The following is a 26,128-nucleotide window of genomic DNA, read 5'->3' on the forward strand; positions in this document are numbered from 1 at the left end:
TTAGTTCTCAAGATAAGAAAAATAATCTGGCATTATTTCTTCGAATCGTAAGATTCTCAAGAACTTGTACCAAATATTGATATAAAATAATTTTATATAAAGATTAATTTTCCAAGTACTTCGTTGATGACAGGAAATGGCACAATGTACGAAAAATTAAATTTTATTTGATTTAGTAATGAACTTAAACATATATTAAAACAAATCAAAGTTTGTTAATAAATTATAAAGATTTTCGCTGGCACGCCCGATAGTAATTTTAAAGTGAGTGATACAGACAGAATATCGATCTAATTTCGAGTGATGTCATGCCTGAAAAAAGTTTGTTCGCCCCTCAAAGTTAGTTTTATTTATTATTTTATGATTTAATGGTTTTAAATACGGCGAATTTCTCTAAGTGCATCGACAGCAGTTACACGCGATGCGTTGCACATTCGCCAGTGACGCCTGAAAGTATGCAATGTTTATTTGCCAATTGTCCGCTGCACAGTTTGACACTCACTGAGTCTGCGCAGTATAATGTTACTTTTGGCACGTGCTGCTTCGGTATTTTGCACGCTCTCCCTTTTATTTTTCTTTTAAAAGACCCTCCCGTTTGGCCGCCACACACTTGTTGGTTCTTAGTGAATAATTAAAGGGCGGTGAGTGGGTGGCATTTTTGTCAAGTGTCTCTGTTTGGCCGCAGGCAAGGTCACCAAACTTTAAGCGGCAGACAAAACACAAAACCAGCAAAGTAAAGAAGGTCGAAGTAATGTGCATACATAGATTATATAAGATAAATAGGGGACATAGTTTGTTTTGTTTATAAAAAATGCAAACAGAACAAAAGTGCTTTTTACGCTTTTTGGAAATATTATAAAAGCACTTCAAACTTTACTTTTAACAAACCACAAATTATAATTCCAATCTTAAAAATAATCTAAACAAAGGCGTTTAGTCTATTTACGAATGTTATATCTTATCTTTAACATTTACAATCGTTTCGGTTAAGAAATGTTTATTGTAGAAGCAGATTTGTTGGTTTGTTTCTGGACGATTTACAGGTATCATAAAAATAAATCTGCATTGTTTAAAAATTATTGAATGAAAGTGGCACTTTGCACCTGCTTTGATATTGTATACACATTGTAAATATTTGAATTTAATCAGTTTTGATTATAGAGGGTTTTCAATGGAGATATAGCTGACAAGAGAAATCGTAAATTTAAGAAAAACAATAATAATACGAACTACGCTTAAAGTTATTGTTATACCAATTTTCATACCTAACGCTGATTGATGATGTAATAATCTTATAATTGGGTCATCTAGAAAGATATTTACAAATCAATATTTTCTGATTAAATTACCTTTGCTATCATCTGCGCTTCCATTGAACACTTCACAGAGCGTCATTCAACAAATCTTTGAATAAGTCAATGGCCTATCACCCTTGACCTATATCCAAGTATAACCAATATACCATTTAGTTTATCGGCAGATATGATCTGGTTATTATAATCTCCCTTATGCTTACAGTGAAATAAAAATTTAAATTCAAATTTGCTCTTCAAATGTATTTATTTAATCGATTGTCGTCGTTTATTAGTAAGAAATTCCAGTGTGGTCGCGGATCCAGTCCAAGTGGTAGGTAACACGCTGGAATCCAGCGGGATGACCAGCCTGGCAACCAGCACCGGACACCCAGTTGGTGACTCCCACAAGCTTGGCGCCATCGTGTGTGACTAGAGGGCCACCGGAGTCGCCACCGCAGGTTCCCTTGCCATCGACTACGCGGACGCAGATGATGTTGTCGCCGACAGTGCTGGTTCCGTAGTAGCTGGAGCACTCAGAGTTGTGGATGATCTGGAGATCAGCGCACTGCATCCAATCGGGCAAGGGGCTGCCATCGTAGGTGCCACCCCATCCACAGGCCACAGCCCACCATTCGTTGTAGTCGTTGTAGCGATCATTGTAGCTGGGCAGCTCAACCTTGTTAACCATGTGCCAGAAGTCCACATGGGGAATGCGGATCAGGGCGATGTCAGCGGATCCGTGGGTGATGAAGTTGCCGCTTCCAACCCAGTGGGTGAACTGGGCATTGGTGCGCCAGGTGGCTCCGAAGTAGACAGTCACGGCATCACCACCGATGCAATGCTCAGCGGTAAGTACCCATTCGCTGCCAATGATAGATCCACCGCACCACCAGCCACCGCTGAAGCCCAATCCCACAGTGTAGGGGGCCTTGCCTTCCTCTGCTGGATAGCCGTTAGTGATACGACCCTCGATCTTGGCCACCTTGGGCAGATCCTTGGGGTGGATGACGCTTTCGTAGGCCGAAGCCGAGGCGACAGCCAATGCCAGAATAGTTAGAAACACCTTCATGTTGCAAAGACAACTTGTTCTGGAGGAGTTTCAGCGCTGCTTTTATACCTGCAGCGATGGCAAACTGTTGCTTCTGATAATTGATTGAGATTACTAATAAAGAGGTGTCCTAAATCAATGCTCAATTATCAATGTTCAAGTAATACGCATATCCGTCAGATTTTCCAAGTGTCATGGTAATAATAATTGATAAGAATTATTATTAAAGTTAAGCCTAGAAGCAGGCAATATTTTTTGTGTTGCTGCAATTTTAAGACTTTGGGTTTTAGCTTTTTCACGATCTCTCTATATAAACCAAAACTATCGAAAACTAAAATGTATTACAACTTAAAATAAAAACAAACTGATTTATTTTTTCAATAGTTTTCTAAAAATATATTTTTTATTGTTCTTTTTTTTTTTTTTAGCTTTACTGTGATGCGTTTTGACTTTGAGAAAAGTGTGTGAGTGGCTCTCACACGCACGTACATATAATAAACTATATAGGGGATACGATCGGATAGTTTTATGTCGGATAACCCTACGTTCTTTATAGGCATTGCCGTTCGTTGCTGCAGCGATTCGGGCAGTAGGCATCCGCCTCCCGCCGTCCACCGCCGAGCAGACCGCCGGCCTCGATAAGACGCATGAAAAGATTAGGAAGCCGCCCTTCAGACTGCAATCACAACCCATTTCATCCTCGCCATGAGGACACTGCCGTCGACCATCACACAAGGCCGCTCGGGAGATGCAGCGACCGCTTCGCTGGCAACGGAAGGATTCAGTCGGACAGCTCTGGTTCAGGCGGGCGTTGTGGGTGCATTCCTCGTCGGAGGCGTCATTACGGCACGGCCGTCACACACGAAGAACCACGAGATGCATACGCCACTCGAGCGGCACTGGAATGGAATTACCAGTTATAAAGTGAAAAAATATATATAAATATTGTAGGACTAACCTGGAAGGTTCCGGGACTGCGTCCGGTTTTCTCGGCGCTGCACTGCGTTTCCTGTTCGCCGGCGGCATAATCACAGACTCCTCGTCTATTGCACACGGTGTGAGGATCAGCCAGCTGGCACTGACGATCGTTGCTACAGGTCAATCCCAGAGAAGCCAATAAATGCAAACAGAACAAAAGTGTTTTTTCCGCTCTTCGAAAATATAATTAAAGCACTTCAAACTTTATCAACAAACCACAAATTATAATCCCACTCTTAGAAATAATCTAAATAAAGGCGTTTAGTCTATTTACTAATGTTATATCTTATCTTTAACATTTACAATCGATTCGGCTTAGAAATATTTATTGTAGAAGAAGATTTGTGGGTTTCTGCATAATTTAAAAATTATTGAATGAAAGTGGAACTTTGCACCTGCTTTGATATTGTATACTCGTACACATTGTAAATATTTGAATTTAATCAGCTTTTGATTGTAGAGGGTTTTCAATAAATTAATAATTAATAAATTAAATTTAAGAAAAATAATAATACGAAGTACGCTTAAAGTTATTGTTATACCAATTTTGATACCTAACGCTTATTGATGAGTTGATTGATTATATAGAAATGTAATAAACTTATAATTGGGTCATCTTGAAAGGTATTTACAAATCAATATTTTCTGATTAAATTACCTTTGCTATCATCTGCGCTTCCATTGAACACATCACAGAGCGTCATTCAACAAATCTTTGACTAAGTCAATGGCCTATCACCCTTGACCTATATCCAAGTATAACCAATATACCATTTAGTTTATCGGCAGATATGATCTGGTTATTATAATCTCCCTTATGCTTACAGTGAAATAAAAATTTAAATTCAAATTTGCTCTTCAAATGTATTTATTTAATCGATTGTCGTCGTTTATTAGTAAGAAATTCCAGTGTGGTCGCGGATCCAGTCCAAGTGGTAGGTAACACGCTGGAATCCAGCGGGTTCACCAGCCTGGCAACCAGCACCGGACACCCAGTTGGTGACTCCCACAAGCTTGGCGCCATCGTGTGTGACTAGAGGGCCACCGGAGTCGCCATTGCAGGTTCCCTTGCCATCGACTACGCGGACGCAGATGATGTTGTCGCCGACAACGCCGGTTCCGTAGTATCTGGAGCACTCAGAGTTGTGGATGATCTGGAGATCCGCGCACTGCATCCAATCGGGCTGGGAGCTGCCATCGTAGGTGCGACCCCATCCACAGGCCACAGCCCACCATTCGTTGTAGTCGTTGTAGCGATCGTTGTAGCTGGGCAGCTCAACCTTGTTAACCATGTGCCAGAAGTCCACATGGGGAATGCGGATCAGGGCGATGTCAGCGGAAGCGTGGGAGATGAAGTTGCCGCTTCCAACCCAGTGGGTGAACTGGGCATTGGTGCGCCAGGTGGCTCCGAAGTAGACAGTCACGGCATCACCACCGATGCAATGCTCAGCGGTAAGTACCCATTCGCTGCCAATGATAGATCCACCGCACCACCAGCCAGCGCTGAAGCCCAATCCCACAGTGTAGGGGGCCTTGCCTTCCTCTGCCGGATAGCCGTTAGTGATACGACCCTCGATCTTGGCCACCTTGGGCAGATCCTTGGGGTGGATGACACTTTCGTAGGCCGAAGCCGAGGCGACAGCCAAAGCCAGAATAGTTAGGAACACCTTCATGTTGCAAAGACAACTTGTTCTGGAGGAGTTTCAGCGCTGCTTTTATACCTGCAGCGATGGCAAACTGTTGCTTCTGATAATTGATTGAGATTACTAATAAAGAGGTGTCCTAAATCAATGCTCAATTATCGCGAATGCTCAAGTAATACGCAAATCCGTCGGATTCAATGTAATAATAATTGATAAGCATTATTATTAAGGTCGACCCTAGAAGCAGGTAATACCTTTTGTGTTTCTGCAATTTTAAGACTTTGGGTTTTAGCTTTTTCATTATCTCTCTATATAAACCAAAACTATCGAAAACTAAAATGTATTACAACTTAAAATAAAAAGAAACTGATTTATTTTTTCAATAGTTTTCTAAAAATATATTTTTTATTGTCGTTTCTTTTTTTTTAGCTTTACTGTGATGCGTTTTGACTTTGAGAAAAGTGTGTGAGTGGCTCTCACACGTACGTACATATAATAAACTATATAGGGGATACGATCGGATAGTTTTATGTCGGATAACCCTACGTTCTTTATAGGCATTGTCGTTTATCATGTACATCGAACACGTTTACTCTTATTTACAAAATATTTATCGTTAAAAATGCATCATGTCATGGTTTTCATGGTTATCTTTTCCGTTACTGGTTTGCCTGGCCAATAATTTAAATAAATTAGAAAATTGCATAAAACTAAGCTAAATGAAGAATCCTTTTCGAGTGTTTTTAGTGTCTTTTGTTTGTGGGTGAAGTTTTTTTGGGTATATAAATAAATAGTTTTGATGGTTTAGATGAATAGAATAAATAGTCGAAATGGGGGCGAAGTGTGGGTGGTGGTGTAGTGTTTTTTGTGGTGTGCGGTGTAATATGTGGTTTAGGGTTGCGCCCAGTGGCACAATTGACAAACATCACCGGCTCAAAGGGGACGTAAGTACCCCCTTTGATAGCAAGGTGGCAATTGGGCGTGGCATGGGCGCAGCTAAGGATATAATAAATAAATAAATAATGTTTTTAAATATCCACTTAAATGCTAGACAAAAATCGTTTCGAATGCGGTTGGGTATAGCGATAGTGTTTGAAGGGTCGGAAGACAGTGTGTGGCAAAACGTCGGTCATTTAGTGATAAAACGGTGACCGGAAGTGGTTGGTGTTCAAGTGGTTGGGTGTTTCATGTTCCTACCACAGTGGCATTGGACGTTGCCGGGCCAAGAAAGCGGGCAGACTGGCAGCAGTCGGGGCGGGACAACCTAAAAAGTAATAAAGAGAGAAATCATTATTATGAGAAAGGAAAGTAGAAAGAAGGAACATATTCTTGGACTACTTACGGCACACAGCGCAGGTTTGCTCATCGGTTCCATCACCGCAGCCATCTCGTCCGGAGCAGACGATTGCGGTGGACCGGCACAGTCCGTTGCTGCAGCGATGCGGGCAGTAGGCGTCCGCCTCCCGCCGTCCACCGCCGAGCAGACCGCCGGCCTCGATAAGGCGCATGAAAAGATTAGGAAGGGCGCGAGAGCCGCAAAGATGTGGGGGCTCATCGCTGCCGTCCTTGCAGGACACGATCGCATTGCAGTACTCGTACTCCGGCAGGCACTCACCGCTGCCGCAGCGGAAAGTGTGCTCGGGGCAGGCGTTACCGCCCTTCAGACTGCCATCACAACCCATTTCATCCTCGCCATGAGGACACTGCCGTCGACCATCACACAAGGCCGCTCGGGAGATGCAGCGACCGCTTCGCTGGCAACGGAAGGATTCAGTCGGACAGCTCTGGTTCAGGCGGGCGTTGTGGGTGCATTCCTCGTCGGAGGCGTCATTACAGTCGGCACGGCCGTCACACACGAAGAACCACGAGATGCATACGCCACTCGAGCGGCACTGGAATGGAATTACCAGTTATAAAGTGAAAAAATATATATAAATATTGTAGGACTAACCTGGAAGGTTCCGGGACTGCATCCGGTTTTCTCGGCGCTGCACTGGGTTCCCTGTTCGCCGGCGGCACAATCACAGACTCCTCGTCTATTGCACACGGTGTGAGGATCAGCCAGCTGGCACTGACGATCGTTGGTACAGGCCAATCCCAGAGAAACTGCCTCCAGACCCAAATCCACACGTTTGCGCAGCTCGGAACCTGGTTTAATAGCAGATAGCGAGGCAGGAAGAATAACAGCTGGGGAAGCTGGTTCCGGAGTCGGTTCATCGGCGGTCATCAGCGGCATCAAAGTGGTAACGACGGGAGCAGCAGGCTCCATGAGGGTCACCCGACTGGCCAGACCCAACATGGTCTGGGTGGTGATCTCGACGATGTCAGCGGGATTTGGTGTGGCTTCCTCATGCGGGATCACATGATTAGCTGCGGGCTCCTCCTCAATGTGGTTATTATCAAGTTCCTGAAGACCATCGATGTTGGTGGTAGATTCCAGTATCAGGCTTTCGGATTGCAGCTCATTAAAGCGGTTCGCGTCGGAGTGATCGCTAAGATCGAAAGGATGAAGTTCGGGGGAGGGGGTGGATTCTTCCTCGGGTTCGGATGCGAGTTCCTCGATTTTTTCTGTCGTGGCTTCCTCTGGCAAAGACTCGGTCTCAACTTCATTGGCTGGTTCCTCTTCCTTGGGCGCTTCCGCTTCATCCTGATGATTTTCCTCTACATGATGTTGCTCCTCTTCATCTTGATGTTGCTCCTCTTCATCTTGATGTTGCTCCTCATCATCTTGATGTTGCTCCTCTTCATCATTTTGGTGTTTTTCTTCCACTGGTTTGTGCTCCTCTTCACTGGGCTGATGCTCTTCCTCAATTTTCTGAGGTTCCTCTTCAATAGGCTGCTGTTCCTCCGACAACTTAGATGGTTCTTCCTCAACATGCTGCTCCGGAATAGGGGTTACCTGCTGTTCTTCATCCTCCTGCTCTTCATCATTAGCTGCCTCTGCGAACAGTTCGGGAATTGCGTGTTCTGGTTCCTCAGCCGGCTGCACTTGCTCCGCATGATCTTGGGTCTCATCGGCTTCAGCCTGAAGATCGGAAATGGCTTCATGTGGTTGCTCCTCCTCATTCTCAGAGTTAGCCTCGACCATGGGAACCGTTTGGGCGGGTTGTTGGCCAAATGGAACAGGGGGCACAGTGCTGTCACCTTCCAACATCAAGTCGCTAAGGATATCGGCAATACTCTCGCTCTCATGGAATTTCTGGGCATCCTGTTCGGGGTCGTGTTCTTCACTGACAATGGCAATGGGTGCTTCTGGAACCTCAGGGGCCAATGTGGTATCAACTGGCTCCGATTCTTCCGCTTCAATGGCAGCTGTCGTTTCTTCTGGCTGGGAAAGTTCTTGAAGATGCTCAACACTGGTGTAGTCCAACTCGGGTTTGGCAAACTCCTGCTCTTCCAGAACCTCTGGAGTTTCCTCTTCAGCTTCACCAACTTGAGATTCCTCCTTTTCTGGTTCTGTTTCAGGCTCTAAAATCTCTGCCTGTTCTTCATTAGGCTCAGCTCCCTGGATGATGTTATCATTCTCATTTTTCTCAATCTCCACTTCATCTTGCTCTTTGCTGATCTCTGGAATAGTCTGGGCACTTTCACTGGCCTCGGTTTCTGGTTCGATCTCCGTCTGATCGGGTTCCTCAGTGGCTTCCTCTGAGATATCACCATCGCTCTTAATTGGCAGCTCTGGCTTGGCCTGATCCGCATCCACCTGCGACACCTCATCATTAGCGGGCGCAACATCTGACTCTGACTCTGGTTCTGCTTCTTGAATCTGTTCGGTTACCACCACTGGTTCCTCCTCAACATCTGAGGCGGTCTCAGCCTCGATCTCTTTCTCGGTGGCTGACTGGATTTCTAACTCAGCCAGGGGCTCTGCAATTGCTTCCGACACTTCGGGCGTCTTAATTGCATTTGCATTTTCTTGGGGCTCCACCTGTTGCTCCTCCTCATGTGTTTGTGCCGCCTCTTCCTCTGTCTCCTCCCCATTATGCTGTTCGGGCAGCTCTGTAGTAATCTCAGCGATTTCTGGTTCCTCTGTGGTCAGCTCTGGTTCTGTTTCCACTGGCGCCAATTCATCATCATTTGTTGGGTATGTCAATTGTTCGTGCTCCGCTTCGGAGATTGCCTCCACCTCTTGCTCGGGCTCTTGGACTGGTTTCTCTGTTGTGGCTTCATCTGCATCTTGATGGATTTCCACCACCTGTTCGGGCTCTTTTTCTTCTTCGATCTCCTCCTGCTCCACAGCCGCTGGCTCGGTGACTTGGTCTTGATTTAATTGATTGGCTTCATTTAAATCATCTTCGCCACTTGTCGGCTTGATGTCGGCGCTTTGTTCCGCCTGATCGATCTCAGATTCCATATCTGGCTTGGCTTCTGTGGCCGACAGCTCCACTTCTGCGGCTTCGGTCGCTGCTGTTTCATTTTGTTTTTCTATTTCCATTTCGGTTTCTGGCTCCTCTGGTTTTTCCACCTCGACAACTTGGCTTTCACTCTCCACCTGGGCTGGCTCTTCGATCTTCAACGCTTCCGTTGACTCCTCCTGCTTGGGCGCCTCCTCCTCATCGTTGTTGGCCACAGCAACATCTAACTCATGATCCCCCGATGCCAGATCCTCAGGTGTTTCTTCCTCGGGTTTCTCTGCAGCTTCTTCGGCTGCCTTCGTCACACTTTCGGTTTCAGCTTCATTAACTGGGATCAGTTTTTCATCGGCCACAGTCTGGGATGTCTCTGGGTCCTCGTCCTCCTCCAGCGGCTGCGTCTGGATCTGGGGCTCGGTGCTGGCCTCCGCATCAGTCTCGCTCTCGGTATCAATGGGCACCACCTCCTCATTAGTCTGATGGTGTACTGTCTCCTCCTCCTCCTTGGCTGGCTTCTCTGGCTCTTCTTCTTCCACTGGAGTTTCATAATCGAATTTCATGGTGTCGTCGATGGGCGATGAGGCAATCTCTTGTCCACCCGAGGCCTCCGCAGTCTCTTCATTTTCCTCAATGGGTGCGACTTCAGGTACCACTGGGGATTCTTCTTCGGGTTCAGGCTGATCCACAGTTAATTCAGGAGTTTCAGGTTTGTAATTGTGCTCTTCCGTGTACTCCTCATCGATCTTGTACGGATAATCCTCGGTGGGTCCAGCTTCAGTTTCTTGCTCTAAATTAATAGCATTCTCGGTAGGAACATCTGCGGGCGTCAAAAGCTGCTGGACTCCAGTGGTGGCGTCTTGAGAGGATTGAGGAAGCTGTGGTTCGTTTGGTTGGGCTACGACCTCATGATGTTGTCCTTCTTGATGTTGCTGCTCCTCTTCTTGATGTTGCTGCTCCTCCTCTTGGTGTTGCTGCTCCTCCAACTTATGTTGCTCCTCCTCTTGACGCTTCTGCTCCTCCTCTTGATGTTGCTGCTGTGTCAGTTCGGTTTCCTCATGAGCCATGTCCACAGCCTCCAATTTTTCAACATTATCAACCTCAGCGACCTCGGGTCTCAGCTTAGTGCTCTCACCGTCGTCTTCCTCCAGAGATTGCTCCTCGACACTGGCGGGCAACTCATCTTCTAGGATAACGGGAGCAGCTGTTGTCGTGGTTGTGGTCGTTGTTCTCCTGGTAGTTGTTGTGGGTGCAGGAGTGGTTGTCGTCGTCGTTGTTGTTGTCGTTGTTCTTCTTGTGGTTGTTGTTGGCTTAGGAGTGGTTGTTGTCGTTGTTGTTGTGGTACTGCTAGCTGGCTGCTCCACCTTCTCGATTGGTTGTTCCTGCTTCTGATCTTCCTGATCCGCCGCTGGGGCCACACAGAGACCACCCACCATTTTGGCGGGACTTGTGCACTGGCAACGTCCGAAAAGATTCGGGATGAGGAAGTCGCAGTGGGTGCGGGTGTCGAACATTTGACAGTGGGCGTGACTGTAGCAAACGGCGCCAGGATGGGCAGCTGCGGGTGGAAGATAAAGATCGGTCGCGAAAAGTTCTCGTGAGATTCTATTTTTTGCTGGCTCTGATTGTGTGTGCTTTTGTTATAGTTGGGGGATGGTTGGTTGGATGGGATATGTTATTAAACTAACCGTAAACCGAACTCCAAGCACCAAATGCATATTAAAAACTCATCATCATCATCATGAACTGCCACACCAGAACAAGGAGGAGCAGTCGCAACAAGAACAAGAACAACATCAGAGCATTAGCCCGCCTTCGACAAGCCTAATAACCGTCAATAAAGTCAACTGCAACTGCAACAGCCCCAACGCATAACCGATGCAGAAGTGCAACGAGTAACAGAGGTAGATGCAGAGGAAAAAAAACTCAAAAACTTTGGTTTGCTACTCTAAAGATAAAGTTCGTTTTAAACAGTAAGTTTTCTATCAAAGACTTTTTCCTTTCGTAGTAAATAACCTAATTATAACCGTAATCACATTTTGGAAGGTCACACTAAAAATAACTGTTGTTTATATTGAAATTCATCTAACCCAAGTAATGTTTTTGATTTTCTTTTTACTCCAGTACTAAAATCTCTTAATAAGTTTAACTTATGTATATATCCCCATTCTTTCTGTGCATAACTGGCTAAGAAGGCGAACAGATGGGAACCAGAAGATGACGCTGAAACGTCGGTGACGTCGCCCATTCCCATTACCGTTCCTCATCAGCATTCCAGTCGCCGATAACTGGCTAAAAAGAGACGGCGACTGTTGGTTGCACCGAAGACTGCAATGACTGCCAAGACTGAGCCACCTGCGTGTCTGCCACTGTCCTCCTCTGGAATCTCAGCTCTGACCCACTTTCCGGACTGCCGCTCCAACTTGTTTTCACTTGTTTCGTTTTTGGCTTGCTAGGCAACTTGCAACAAGCAACAAGCATCCAGCAACTAGCAACTGGCGACATGCCATTTACCATTTCACTGGCCAAAGCAGCCACCTGCAGTTGCCCTTTGGGCAGTGTCTGGCCAAGGAGATCCATTTCCATTTCCATTTTTATTTCCTTTACCCCCAGCTGGCATTCAATTGGATTGGAATCTGAGCGAGATCATAAATCGGTATACCCTTTATTCCTAGCCCAGGCGAACGACTCTTCGGTTCTCTCGCGGGAATTTTGGACACAAAACCGACATTTGTCGGCAACTAACAAAAGGCTCTGGCATTGGCCATTGGGGAACCGGTTGAGAGCGGTGACTCCAAGGCACATAAAAGGCATACGGCCAGCGTGGCGTATACTTAACGAATGCACCGCCTGACACTGACACTGCGCTCTGCCATTTCCATTGCCATTCCAAATGCGAGTAGCTCAAACGTGTCTTGCCGCAGTTTGACACCAATATGGAATCAACGCGAAGCAGGAAGGAATCAAAAGGGGGTTTTTCTGCTGATCCCAAACGGTTGGCCTCATCTTTCACTTTTATATAACAGCATTAGAAGCGGTCACACAGGGAAAAAATATCTCATGTCATTAGTCATTAGTCGTTTTTATCGTAACTAATATTGATTTTAAAACAGCCGGCATCTTTTAATCAAGTTGCAAAAAAAACTGAATCGTAATTTTTGGCATAATTTAACCAACACATTTTCTTTAAAAATGTTCATTAAATTTCAACTATAAGTTGATTAAGAATATGGCCATATAAAAACAAAGTTTTTTAAAGTAGAACAAAGATGTAAAGATTTTCCCATGTGCAGCCGTAATGTCCCATCTTGGGCATGAGTCGACGCCTCTGATCTGGCCACCAAAACCGATGATCGATAGGCTGCGGGGCCAATGCCATGGCCACTTAGCACTGAACTCGCCCCCCGGCCGCCCCATTTGGGTTTGCTGGTGTGACAGGTTGCAGCGAATCGCTGCACGACTGCAACTGCTAACCTAACCCACTTCGATTACGGCTAAAGCTCGCTCTGCGAGATCTCCACGGCGCGTGTGAAAATTGCCCAATGGATCTAAGAGATCTGGCTGGCAGATCTGGCTGAGCTTTGGTGGGGCGCAACGCGGCGGGATGGCTCGCATCATAAACAATAATTTCCATCGAAATCAGCATAAATTAAATCACAGCTTCCTCGACGTTATTGTCTTTGGCTGAGTCGCCGCCGGTGGCCGGAATTGCAAAACTGTGTCAACCGCCTGGCACGCACAGATACAGATACTGCTGAGCTACAAATGTATCTCAATCTGAGGCAGCATTCCTGCGGCTATAATAAGTCTATTTATGCCGTCGACTTTCATTAGGAGCAAAAGCCACTTGCCATTCCGAAAACAAAAGGAACTATAATAATATATATATGTATATGTTTTAATTATTAGCGGAAATTTGAATTTTCTGGAAATGTTACTTGTAAATATTAAGTTTTCTTTCCATTATTATTGTCGCTTTGCGGAAGTTCGGCTGTTTCCACATAATTTGCATGCAATTTGGCATTTGGCGCAATTTGGTTTGAAATGGCCATTCAAGAAAATTTTGTTTTCCGTATTTTTTTCTCTTATGGTTTCTAGCCGCAAATTAACACAGTTTGACTGGCTGCCTTTGTGGGTCATGCGAAATGAAATGGAATTTTTCGGTGGCTTTTTTTTTGGTTTTTGGTCTTTTCTTTCTTTCCATTTTAAGCATTTTAACCATTTTTTGGGTGCAAGGTGTCGCAATGGAAAGTATTTTCCCTGCTTTGGCTTGCGAAGGTGTTGAGGCAGGAAGAAAGTGAGCCGAGAGTTGCTGGAAAGAGTGACTAGGAAATTTCCTATGCCTTATATAATGAGAGTCGGGAATGCCATAAAAGTCGACACCAAGATGTGTTGAATATTTTCAGATTTCGGGGGTTTAAGGAAAGGTTTAGCCAAAAACTAGTTGGGATATGTAAGTATATTGTCATTAAGATGATGATTTTAAATATACAACTCAATTAAAATTATTTAAATAATAGTTATTTGTAAAAAAGGATTATCAAAAGCTAAGACTTTCAGATATATTGCATAATTTAGTTTATCAGAGACTAAAGAAAAGATTTCAGACACTTCTAAGAATATTCCAGTTCAAATTTCGCATCTGTTTTTCCTGTGCATCTGATGATCGACTACGTCAGAGTGGTTCACTTTTCCTGCAACTTTGTATGCAGAAGATCTCGATCTGGCTGACAGTCACAGCCTCCGTGTGTCTGGGCTATCTGTTCATTATCTGTTTGCCGCACACTAGACTATAGCAAACTATACTATACTCGTATATATATTTGGCATACTTTTTCCCGCAGCCCGTGAAACGGGGAGAGTAGAGTAGACTAAAGAGCAGCCTGGCGATGCAAAGGGGGGAGATGTCATATGTGCATATATAACTCATAAAGATCAGAGGAGATGCGAGGAAATGGCTCATTGTTGGATGGCGGTGGTGGCTCGTTAAGAGCGGCTGGTGGCTACCAAACAAAAACGGGTAAAACGAATGAGCCAATCCCGGAATGGGCTTGGGCCCGATGGGTTAAGGTGCATGAGAAACTGGAACAAGTGGCTAAATGGAAAGCCTGACAAGCTAACAAAATCTGGCACACCACTTGCTTCACTTGACCCGCGACTGAGCGAAATGGCGATAGGATGAAGTGAATGGCCAATCCCAAATGTGTGCAGCATTTTTGTCAACTGCATATAAAAGTTTTTTATTTTTTTGGCTTTTCTTTCTTACTTTGGGAATTTCAGCGATCTTTTGTCTCTTTCTTTACATAGACTTCTATTTTTCTCTATCTCTTTCGCGCTGAGAACTAATTGGACTTTTCTTGGACTTTCTTTTGCATTGGCGGCTAATCAGTGCAATTTAATTACGAGTCGAGGCAATTAGCCATGTAAAGTAGCTAAAGATACAAATCAAAAGCGGGGACTTTAAGCTTTGAGCCAGGTGGCAGAGGGAGGAAGCTGCCCTGGCAGGATGTCTGTGGTGAAAGGTTGACTTCTCTCCCTCTACCTCTCTCTGTCTCCCCTCACCAGCTCTTTCTTTTATTGTGTTTTTGGTGAAAGTATCTCATAAATGACTGGCTTCCCACTTCTTGCCACTTGCCACAAATACCCCACTACACATGAAAAAAAGTCAAGTGAGGGAAATATCCAATTAATCTTTATCGCCCATTTATGTTGATCTAAGTAAGTTCCAGGGTAAATGGTTAATAGCTAGTTAAATTTGCATTGCAAATTGAATGCCTCTTCATAGAACTTGATTTCCTGGTGCTTATCTTCAATTAAGAATGTTAAATCGATCCTGTGTTAGACTATCACAAAATACTTCGATCGTTTCCCCTTAATTAAAATTTCATCTACTAAAAATACTTTAAATTTATTTCCGTTTATCTTTGCCTCGTTACCCACACCACTGACCAACTTTGTCTATAAAATTACGCTTAATAAAATATCAAGATTACTCTCGGCCAGCTGTTCTGCCACGCCCCCTTCTCCATACATATATATTTAGATATATATATTGAGTTCTTATGCTATATAATTAAGTCAGCAGTAAGAGAGGGGATTTGAGAGGGGCAAGGGGACACTCTGCAACATCAGGTGAATGGCAATGACACGAACTGCGCCAGTTGCAGTAGCTTCATGTCCACGATCGTGCCTCATTGCTCTGCTTTTAGCGTGTTTAAAGTTTAAAGAAGTCGATGTATGGCAACGAAGTCGGCGGAAGAGGGGCTAACCCCGCCATATGGCCTCTCGATTCTAGTCAACATTCTAATCAGATTAACGCCACTTGGCGCCAATGTGCCAAAAGGAAGCGGAGCGAATTCAAACTAGATTGCGATCTATGCAGGGCTGGCAGCTAGCTGAAGTACCTAAGATTTGCATTTTCAAGAGTCACTGGTTTTAGAATACTTCTCAATGTGAATCCCCTTAAAAGATATGATCTTAATAGCAAATAGCATTCTTTCTCGGATAATTTCTTTAATCTTTTCCCCATAAATTTGAGCCATAATATCTCGGCTTTCTTCTGGGCTTCTTTATGCGTTCCTTAGTCACTAGATGAGTCACATGCCAATGATTTATTCCCAAGTCTGGGATATGAGTCACAGCTTCATCTTTCTGTTAAGAGCCCTGAGCCCTAGAAGTTGCAGCTTGGAAAGACCCAAAGAAGTATCTTAAAATGTATCTTTCACACATCGCAATGCACAAACAGAAACACAAACACTCGCTGGGAGAGATCGAAGCCAAACATTTACATTTTACATTTAACGTTTAACGTTTTTCACGTTCAACGATCTGCAGGTTTGTTAGTGTCTGTTGGCTAGTCGGTCTTCTACCAGGTTGTTAGCCAGTTCTTGGAAGATTAACCAATTATGCGTATAATTAGTGACACGATTGTCTTGTTAGGCTGGAGTATTTTCATCGTTATTGTTATTGTTACACAGCCATTTTCAGTGTTATGCCCGTGTTAATTGCCAGTGTCAAGTGCCGGCGAAAAGGAAAACCCAGCTCGTTCGAAGTGTTAAAGAACCAGCAAACAGGAAATGGTAGTGTGTTGTAGTAGGTATAATCCTACTTTATATACGAGTATATATAAACTGATGGGGCTCATTGCGTGACATTCCATGGAAGGGAATAACGAGAAATGATAAGCAATCAGAGTGGGGATTATTAGTCGGCTGCCCGGCCGCCTGTCCGTTTATTGCAATTCACCAAACACCGCACACACCGAACAGTTAATGATATTATCTAATTGTTTATAAGTTCCGTGGCAATCAGGTGGAATTAGGGCCACAATAGCTGGCCGGCGGTTGGCTGATACTTACGTCCCAGACAGGTGTGCTTGCGGAACTGCAGGAATCCCTCGACGCAACGGCATGCTCCTTCCAAGCAACTGCTATTGGCCACCTTCATGGAGCACTGCTCGCTCAGCTGGCAGTCGCCGCCAAGTAGTTGGGCTGCAAGCGAAATTAAAGCGAACAAAATTCATCATTAAAAATCAAATTAAATTTAATTTAAAACGAGCTATTAAATGATGTCGATTCTTAGGAAAAATATATCTAAGTTGCAGAAAGCCACTGAGAGCTGGAAAGCAACTCTAAGCCCCTCATTAGAGTGCAATATTTGGAAAGGTTGTGAGTTTGTCTATGAAAAAAGTGTTTACCTCATGGAAAAACTAAGGCCAACCAAATCTCATTTGACATTCAAATAAGCCTTAGGTTGTAGGAAATCTAATAAAGTGCCTTCCCTAGTTAATATATTTGTTTCTTTAATATGAAAACTTGATTAACTTGAGCTTGAAAGACCTGCAATTTGTTTAACTTAACTAAACATATTTAACTTCTCTAACAATTTGAATTACTAATTTAAGTGAGGAAATGGTTAGAATTATTTTCACTGTGTAAGGAAAGTCGCAGTGAGTGCATCTAACGGTTCTTCTGTGGACAAACACACATCTCCGCCCCATTGTTTGCCCGGCAAACATTCTGTACTCCCACTTTGGGGTTAGCCAAAGATTGACTTTGCCTACTTACATGACAAACAGCGCTTGGAATCCAGCTGAACAAAGTAGGGGGCGCACTCGCAGTAACCGAGGGCGGAGCAGCTGCTGCCCTTGATGAAATCCGTGCAGTCCATGTCATGCTGGCACTTGTCCCCCAATTCCAGAGCTCGACTCGCGTCCAGAACTGTGAAGATGATCAGCAGCTATAAAGGAATGTAAAGATGGAGAAATTAGACTAAATTAAAAAACCATTCTTATCAGGCTTATAAGTAGCTTATTAGGTAACCATTTTCATCTTAGCAGTTAATTATTTAATTCAGACCTTTCTTAACTAACACTTAACTCATCCTTATTTCCCTATTAGGCCCTATACTATAGCTCATAATTGGAAAGATATATAATTTAAAATTTGCACATTTAGCTGACATAGCACTTAGGGCCATTCTCAACACCCTCTATTATTATCTCCCTATAAGAAGCTGCAATTAGTAAATGCAAGAAATGACTTAACGACCTGAACTTTATGAGATCGCCTTAGATCTGTGATCTGTTATTTATTACATCACTTAATTCCTTCAATTAGGTGCCCAGCTTTGCATAGACCATGATTAAATCGGGCATGGGGCTTTAACCGAAACGAAATGAGCCAACCAATTGGCCGGCACCAAAGTCTTGACCAAGTCTTGTTATAGTCCCGAACAAATTGCCCGACTACACGGAATTAGCTGTGGGCCAAAACTCAGACAAGAAAAGCAAAAACAACACAGAAATAGCCGTAAAATTCGTAGTTAATCGTAGCAGATCATACAATCTGCGGTTTTTTCCTTTTTTATGAATGAAGTGCGATGTGTGTAAATGTATCTTGTAGATTGTAGCATCTGTGAGCGGGCTTTTGTTTTGACGCAGACACAGTTAACGTTATATCAGATGCTACAAAGATACACAGATACTAGCTAGCTGGAGTTGTAAAACAAAATTAACAGTTGCCTGAACACACGCCCAGCCCAAGAGGGTGGGGTGGGATTGGTCGAGATATATAATTAAAAAAAAAAAGTACAGAAACAAACAGTAGATCCAAGGGTACCCACTACCAACTTGGGCTCCCGTCTTTTTTTTTCGCTTCTCTTCTTTTTTGCAGTTAGAACTGGCTAATAAATAAGCTGAATTTTGTGGCCAACAAGACAGAGGGTGCAATGTACTTTCTGCTCATCGCGAATGAGCGCCACACGCCATTAATTACGAACCCGGCCTCTGGGATTGCCATTACCTAACCGAAACCAAAACCAAAACAGATACAAGATACTAGTTAGGTAACTGGGCTGGTTCGTTCTTCTTTTCTGGTTCTGGGTTTTGCATACCGGCAAACGGTACAACCAACTCCCCCGCGTCTTTGGTGTTATTTCGTTGACTTTGGCTTAAATTTGTTAACGCATTAAATACAATGATTACATAAAGTTTGTCTGTTGGTCTAGCAGGGGGAATTCCCTCTCTTCAGTTAATTGGTAAGAAGAACTCTCAGATTCGGATTCCAATTCCACAGACACGCAACTCTTTGGTAAATCGTACAAGTTGAGACATTAAAACCACAGTTAGGATCGTTTGGCTAAGATGCAACTTTGTTGGCATTGCCTCTCTTTGATTGTGATAAATGGTTATGGGAAATTCTTGTAATAAAATATATGAAAATGTCTAGGATTACATGGTGCAGTTGAGCTCTTTAGTGAGTGATCTCTAAAGTTTCAGGTGATTATCTCTTAGATAACAGCCGAATAAATCTAAATCTTCTTTATACTTCTAAGACCTGTTTAAAGTGAAAGCCTCTTGATTAGGCCTTAAATTCCTTTTTTTATTTTCTATTAAAATAAATTTAGGAAAACATTTTCTTTATGGCTTTCCCCGGAACTATCAAAATCATTAAATTGGGTTTATTGAGAAGTAAACCATTAGCACTGCTCATCGGGGTCTTCAAATAACAATGAATAAACAAACTACACAGCATAATCCCCATTCAGAGGTGTTTTTCCTCGGGTCTCAAGATCATTTCGCCACTCATTGGATGCTTGTGTCTAGTCAAAACAACACTTGCAGCACTTTACCACCGGGGCACTGTGGCAAGACCCTCTCGACCATTGAGTATCGCTCAATGGGAGCAACAATATAAACAAGGCCTCGAATAGGGGAAAAAGTATCGGTATCGGAATAGGAATTGGAATCACAAACAACCGGAGAACCAGAAATGAAACCGTTCAAGCTCGGCGGCATCAATAAAATGTCAATAAACAGAGAAGAAATTGTTTAATTACGCTTTCGAGAGGCTTTCGAGCACGAGACACTATATACGAGTAGATATTGATAGAATAAAGAGAGAGGCTGCTGGCCATTAGAGGTGAGTGTTTGTTTCGATGTGACCCAATAACTACGGGTGGCCAAGTTACTTTCGTTGTTGGCCAAGAATTGTCAACTAACAGTCGAAAAACAAACAAAAAAAAACAACAAAAAAGAACAAAGCTGGTAAATAAAGATCTGCAGGCAGAAGGCTAATAACAGTCAAGCCATGTCCACCCGGCCATTTGTAATCCTCAGCGTGGCCATTCATCTTCCTGGCCAAAAGGCCAGTCTTTAAGGCCCGATCTGCCAAAACCCCATTCATCAGCCTCCGCGAACTGACTTGGCTTATTTATTTTTCTGCCTATTTTTATATATATATAGTTTCTTTTTTTTTTGGGGTTTGGGGTTTACGGCCAGTCTGTGCTAATGAAGACCCGTTGCAGTGGCATTTTCTTGCGGCCAACGCTGCAGTCATTGTAATTTAGAATCGTAAAAGAACAGCAAGACCGGGCAGCAGCGAAAAAAGAGTAGATAATTTTTCGTGTTTTACAAATTACTTTCGTACTCTTTTAATGATCGTCGGGCGCCAGACCGTCTGCTGACCTTTGGCCGGGCCGAATGCAGGTGGAGCGCACAGATGCAGTTGCTTTCCGGCTATATCTGGCTATCCTCAAGCTCTTCTGGCCAAGACTTAATGCACTTGGCTTGAAATGGGTTGAATGGGCCGGCCGAGGGCAGCAGCCGAAGCAGCAGAAACATAATAACAAACAACATCGAAACGGATAAATTGTTTGTTGATCTTGGCTTGGAGTGGATAAAAAAAAAAAAAAAACTGGTAGAAGGAAATTTTCTCTAAAGTGCTGCAGTCGAGGAGCCCTTGGCCTATGGCTTTCTACCAAACAGATTTCATTGATTTAGCACCCATGAATAGATTGGATGAGAAAATCAAATTGAATTACAAAAGATGATCTTTGATCATGGATGAAATTGAATACTAAATATTTTCTATGCAAATGGATGGCCTAGGATGATCAGTTGGTAAGAGTAAAACTTAAAGATTTCAAACTATAAAGTTTTTATAAAAGAAATCAGGGGAACTAAGCTCAGTGAACTTCCTTTCTCTCTAATATTTCTCTATCTTTCCCGGAATCCAAAAATAGCCAGCAATTTCAATAGAAGCGTTTATTAATAGTCAAACTAGTTCCCATAGTGCTGGCATAATGGCTATTCCCGCAGTAATAATGATTAAGTGCCGGGCAATGAAATTTTATGAAGCAAATAATTCACTAAACTTAATGCCCCATCTTGTGTTTCGGTAGGTGGATGATGAAGTCCGGCCCAGTGGAGCAGAGGAGCAAAGAAGACTCCCACCTTTTATTAGATTAATTTGCCCACATTACTCAGCCGGTGAAGTGGCGACCCCCAACCGAACAGAACCGACTTCATCATGATCTTCGACGCCTGCCTATCCATCTATCAGCTACAATTTGACCCAATGGCCGACTTCACAGCTCTTTACACACGAGTGAAAGAACTTGGGCAGCAGCGGCCCACGATTGAAGTGCCCACGCCAGAAGAAAAAAAAACCAAAAAACCAAAAACAAAAAATAAATTGTGCCAAAAAAATGAATCTTTTGTTTAAGAAAGCGAAAAAGTGGCCAACAATGGAACGCTGACCAGGTGACAAACATTTCGTTTGGCTGCCTTTTTGGAGCGATTTGAATTGGCAACGCCCCAAATGATGATCTTTGTATGGAGGAGTGCAATTTGATTTTGTACTTTTTCGGTTTTTCCTCTTTTTTATTTTGGCCATAGATGAGTTGACTTACCGCTAAGAGCCGCTTAACCGTAAAAGCGTTTCCATTGAGCATTGCGATCGCAGGTTGCTTTCTCGATGTTGCTGACTGCCTGGCAGTCGCCGTCATTGCCGCTTCTGAATCTCCAAGAAGCTGCTTTGGATCTCCCTGGGAAGGCTTTTCTCGCTTTTCCCTCCTTTTGTATGTTTTTTTTTTTTGTTTGGTTGTTGTTATTCGAATTTTTTGCTGCTTTCTTGGGTTATTTTCCTGTGGCTGGGTACTCCTCTCGTTGCAGTCGTTAATATATGTTTTGTGTTTCTGTGGAAAGGAGTCGGTTGGTAAGGGGAGACTTGACTTAAACTCTGAACTCTGAGGGTCAAAAACGGAACGAAAACGTTTCTTCTCTTTCTCTTCTTTTTTTTTCTATTTTATTATTTTGGGGTAAAGGAAATGCGCCCCAGTAACAAGACAAAAAAAAAGAGGGAAATAATAATAATAATAATTTCTGTTTTATTATTTTGCAGTTGTCGGTCGAAGCGAACCGGCCGGCATGCGGCTCACACGCCCCTCATTCGCATTCAATGGGCATTCGAGCGGCGCTCGCAGTCGCTCCACTTTAAAACGAAAGACTTAGGCAGCAAACTTGCGGCGGCAGCCGAAAATCCAAAAACCCGAAAACCCGAAAATGGGAAATTAACACCTGAACCACCTAGGCCCTAAAACTTATTTCGTTTATTTTTTTTGTCGACCGTTGTCTCGTGTTTTTTTCCCCCTTTAGTTTTTGCTATTTTCACTTGCTGTGACGACCTTTGTCTTTCTCCCTCTCGCTGTGTTTTTCCTCGCTTTTTGTGTCTTTTTTTTTTTTTATTTGGAATTTGGGTAACGTTTTTGTTGCCGCCGTTGTATCTCTGTTCTGTGCTGCTGCTGCTGCTGCCGCTGCCGCTCTGTTATAAAATTTCATTTTATTGCAATGCATGAGTCTGGGCCGAAGAGTTCGAGACTGGGTCTGAGAATGTGGCGCTCTAGGGCATTACCGTTAGGCGGCTGAGAAGAAAACAAAAAAAAAAAAAGAGCGCTCTGTGCTGATATAAAACATCTACTAACTCCAGCATTTTTATAACTTAATAAAAAATGAGAAAAAGGGAAGGGAAAACGGAGCTGACAATGAAGCAGGGCCTAAGAGTTCGATTTAAATTGGTCTAAGGTGAGATGCCCTGAGAACTAGTCGCTGCACGGTGAAAAATGTGTGGGATTCTTTTAAAGTTAGCCTCGGTTTTAGTGTGATCAAAAAATATGTCAGTTTTAATTTACATTTTGAAAGTATTCCTAGAGGTTTAGCCAACAGAATAATAGTTAAGGATAAAAGGAATAACCTCCTTGAAAGACTAACCAAGAACCTGCCGAAAAAAAGAGTTACCATTTCTAAAAATTCGTTTCTTTTTCTCTTTAAAATCTTGACTTTTGTTTGATTATTTCCATTTGGTCAAGGGGTGTATCGAGGGCGTGTCTGTACGATTGCCGGGCTCAATTTTTGTGACCCAGTCAGCCGGGAAGATCTGCAGATACAAATGCAGATAGAGATGGATATGGAGATACATATGGAGATGGCTATGACGATGGCGGAGATCTTCCGCAATCGATCAACATGTGCAAAGTGTTGGCTGTGGCGACCACAAAAGAGCGGGGTTAGCTGACTGGAGGGGAATAGCATTTTTAGTTTGCGGTTTTTGCGCTTGGTCTATCGGTCGCTGGGTCGTCATCAATGCGATGCAATGCGATGCACCGAGAGCCAACTGGCAAAAGCCTGGCTAAGACTCTGGCCGAGAGACACTCAGACACAAGGTAGAAAAGCAAAAAGCAGCGCGATTCTAGCACCGTTATGCACCCAATATGGCGACTCCACCGCCACAGCACATGTGGCTGGAGTTGGAGCCAAAGTTAAAGCCAGATCCCCAAGCTGAAGCTAAAGCTGGACTGGCTTTGGGTGCATCTGCATCTGTTTGGTTTGGTTTGGCTTTGGCTTTGGCTTGGCTTGTGTGCTGTGAGCTCTGTGTTCAATGTGTTCTGGTGCCACTGCCACTGCATCTCCAACCGCATCTCCAGCAAACTGGACAGGAGAACGCTGCGCTGTCTTCACTTGACTGCCTTCCCATGTATGTTTGTCTATCTGGCCGCTCGCTGTTTGTTTGTTGGTTTGTTTGTTTGTTTTCCTGGCGAGTGTGTGTGCGCAAGAAAACTGAAATTACACTCAGTTGGCCCGATGGCCGCGCCTTAGTCCAATTCCAAAAAATACCCCTCGATTATTATTATTATTATTATTATTATTATTATATCCTTCTTTTTTTCTCTCGATTGCTTGATATATTTTTTAAACAATTTTTTTAGCTACCGTTAGGAGGGTTTTTTGTATTATATTTTTGTCACTCGCGTCGCGGCACTTTTGGGTATTAAGTTTTGAAAATGTTTGAGCTTCTTTAGGTTTTGAGCAGTTTAGTGTGCAAAGTGCAGCCACATCACACGGAGATGAGCTGAGCTGGGCACGTCCGCACGTAACGATGGTCAGCAACGAACTGAAGAGGAGCCAGCCAGCCACGGACTTAAAGAACCAAGACAAGCAGCCGCGGTCGCAGTCGCCAGCAGCAGCAACATCAGCAGCAGCGCCAGCAACAGCAGCAACATCACCAACAACAGCAACACGAAGCAGTTACATTGGCAGCGAACTCTTGGCTGAAAAGAGAGCTTTTTGGCCAAAGTCAAAGTCAAGGCAGCGAAGCTTTTCAAGACACGACAAGTGCCGAGGTCTTAGTTTCATATAGTTGGTGTTGGTGTTGTTGCTGATAGTAATGTTGCTGCTGCTGCTATGCAAATGTGACCGCTGCGCAGACGCAGCAGCAGCAGCAGCAGCAACCACTGATCTGCTTTATTTGTTTCTTTAATTATGAGTGTCAGGTCCGAGAGAGTGCGAACGCACAGATTAAGAGAGATAAACGGCGAAACGTTTGTACACCTACACGTTGAGATCTCAACTTGGCTGCTGGCTGCTGGCTGCCCAGCAACTGCATTCAGTTCGAAATTAACCGTTTTATTTTACAGTCCAACTTCTATAGCTAGGAAGTAGCTTATTGGGACTGATAATAGTATAAGAAACTTTCAAAATCTGTTCAATGTAAATATTAAAAGTTAAAGAAAACTAAAATTTATAACACTAAGGCAATCCTTGAATCCCTCCCCCTCCCTCTTTGTATATATCTTAAATACCCGTTAAGGAAGCTCAACTGTAGTTGAATTTTCGTTTGTCCACCACTTCCGTCACTTGAAGTTAAACCCGTGTTGCAATCGCAATGAGGCAAGTGAAGCAACTGAAATCGACTTGCGAAACGTTAAGAATAATCTTGCAAGTGAAAAGTGGCGATGGAGTGGGTGGCCGGTCGGATTCAACGCACTCCATTTGGCTGAGTCCAAAAACTATACAAATGCGTCTTCCCTAATTGAATAATGCTGTGTGGCTGCCCTCCCTTAAAGTCGTTTCCAGCTCTTTAAAATTTAAAATTATAATTTAATGGTTTTAAATTGGTCGCTTGGGGTGTAATTTTCGCATTTGAGTTCATTTTAAACAAACTGTTTTGCTGCTGTCAGATTTTCAGATTATTCAGAGGGCGGTAGTTAATGTTATGGAATATTAGGAAATATTTATGAAGATTATGTTGTTAAAGGAATTCGTTTTTTAAGCTTAAAATGTATTATGAAATCACGAAAAGCTAAGCTTATTAATTTATAACATTTTTATGTTTTTAATAACTTTTAAAACTACCCAGGCACTCTCTGAGAACTGAGAGAACTCAAGTCGGGTGTAGACATCGCAATATTGTGCCAAGTGGTCACTTCAAAGCGCTTTTGATCGTTTTTGATTTCACATTCAATCTCATATCTGCCCTCTTTGTTTCGCTCGTTCTCGGCGAAAAGCTACAACAAAATTGCTTCGATTTTCGAGCATTTTCTGGAAGACAGCATCTTAATTTGAAGATTTATTTCAAGCACCGGAAGCGGAGCCACCTCCTCCACGAATTCACGAAAAAAAAAGAGTTGATTGTCCCGAATCGAAATCGCATATTACCGGCATATAGATATGGATGGGTGTTCGGGAACATGGAACTTGGCCATAATTGACGCTGATTGTCCACGGTTACTTGCTTAATTCTGATTTTTCGCTTTCGGGCGAGGGCAATGGAACCAGAGTCAATGGAATCGATCGATTCAGATCGAGGAAATCACAGAGATTGAAACCCTTGTAAATTAATTAAATGGAAAAACAAAAAATCGAATGTGAGCCAGGAAATGTTTTTAAGATTAAGCTGAAACTAAGATATTCAGCTGTGAAAGTGTAACAAATTAAATACTTAAAATAAATTACTATAAATTTCATTTTAGATTACAGAAATGATCCCTTTTCTTTTTAAAAATCTGAGATAACATTGGAATTATGACTTTTACTGATAGCAGAAGGTAATCCTATTAAAAACCCAAAACACTGCAAAAATTTCAAGTAATTTCAATAGAAACTATTGATGGAAAAGTTTCCGATGGGCATGCATTTTGTGTTAAAAACCATGAAATTGTTATTAATGTCTCGACAAATAGTCAAACCGGCGGCAACTC

General features: G+C 43.2%; 3 protein-coding genes across 4 annotated transcripts; all 3 read right to left on the bottom strand.

Moving 5' to 3' along the window:
- Positions 1-1,541: 1,541 nt before the first annotated feature.
- On the bottom strand, positions 1,542-2,379 carry LOC108109766 (serine protease 1-like). Its single transcript, XM_017218439.2, has one exon. It carries the CDS (start codon positions 2,362-2,364, stop codon positions 1,585-1,587), a length of 780 nt encoding a protein of 259 aa, XP_017073928.1. The 5' UTR covers positions 2,365-2,379; the 3' UTR covers positions 1,542-1,584.
- Positions 2,380-4,171: 1,792 nt separating this feature from the next.
- On the bottom strand, positions 4,172-5,014 carry LOC108109874 (serine protease 1-like). The gene has a single exon (XM_017218668.2). It carries the CDS (start codon positions 4,992-4,994, stop codon positions 4,215-4,217), a length of 780 nt encoding a protein of 259 aa, XP_017074157.2. The 5' UTR covers positions 4,995-5,014; the 3' UTR covers positions 4,172-4,214.
- Positions 5,015-5,334: 320 nt separating this feature from the next.
- LOC108109873 (titin homolog) lies at positions 5,335-24,053 on the bottom strand. Of its 2 annotated transcripts, XM_017218666.2 has the most exons (7): positions 23,862-24,053; positions 21,506-21,790; positions 17,380-17,551; positions 16,672-16,803; positions 6,916-10,871; positions 6,307-6,856; positions 5,335-6,228 (listed from the first exon to the last, which is right to left on the bottom strand). In XM_017218666.2, the coding sequence occupies exons 2-7, from the start codon at positions 21,599-21,601 to the stop codon at positions 6,158-6,160; spliced, it is 4,977 nt and encodes a 1,658-aa protein (XP_017074155.1). In that variant the 5' UTR covers positions 21,602-21,790; positions 23,862-24,053; the 3' UTR covers positions 5,335-6,157. The 2 variants fall into 2 exon arrangements, with proteins under 2 accessions (XP_017074155.1, XP_017074156.1); XM_017218667.2 differs by lacking the exon at positions 23,862-24,053 and having other exon boundaries at positions 21,506-22,324.
- Positions 24,054-26,128: the final 2,075 nt, after the last annotated feature.

The sequence above is a fragment of the Drosophila eugracilis genome, unplaced genomic scaffold, assembly GCF_018153835.1.
Source record: "Drosophila eugracilis isolate 14026-0451.02 unplaced genomic scaffold, ASM1815383v1 contig_1104, whole genome shotgun sequence".
Taxonomy (NCBI): Eukaryota; Metazoa; Arthropoda; class Insecta; order Diptera; family Drosophilidae; genus Drosophila; species Drosophila eugracilis.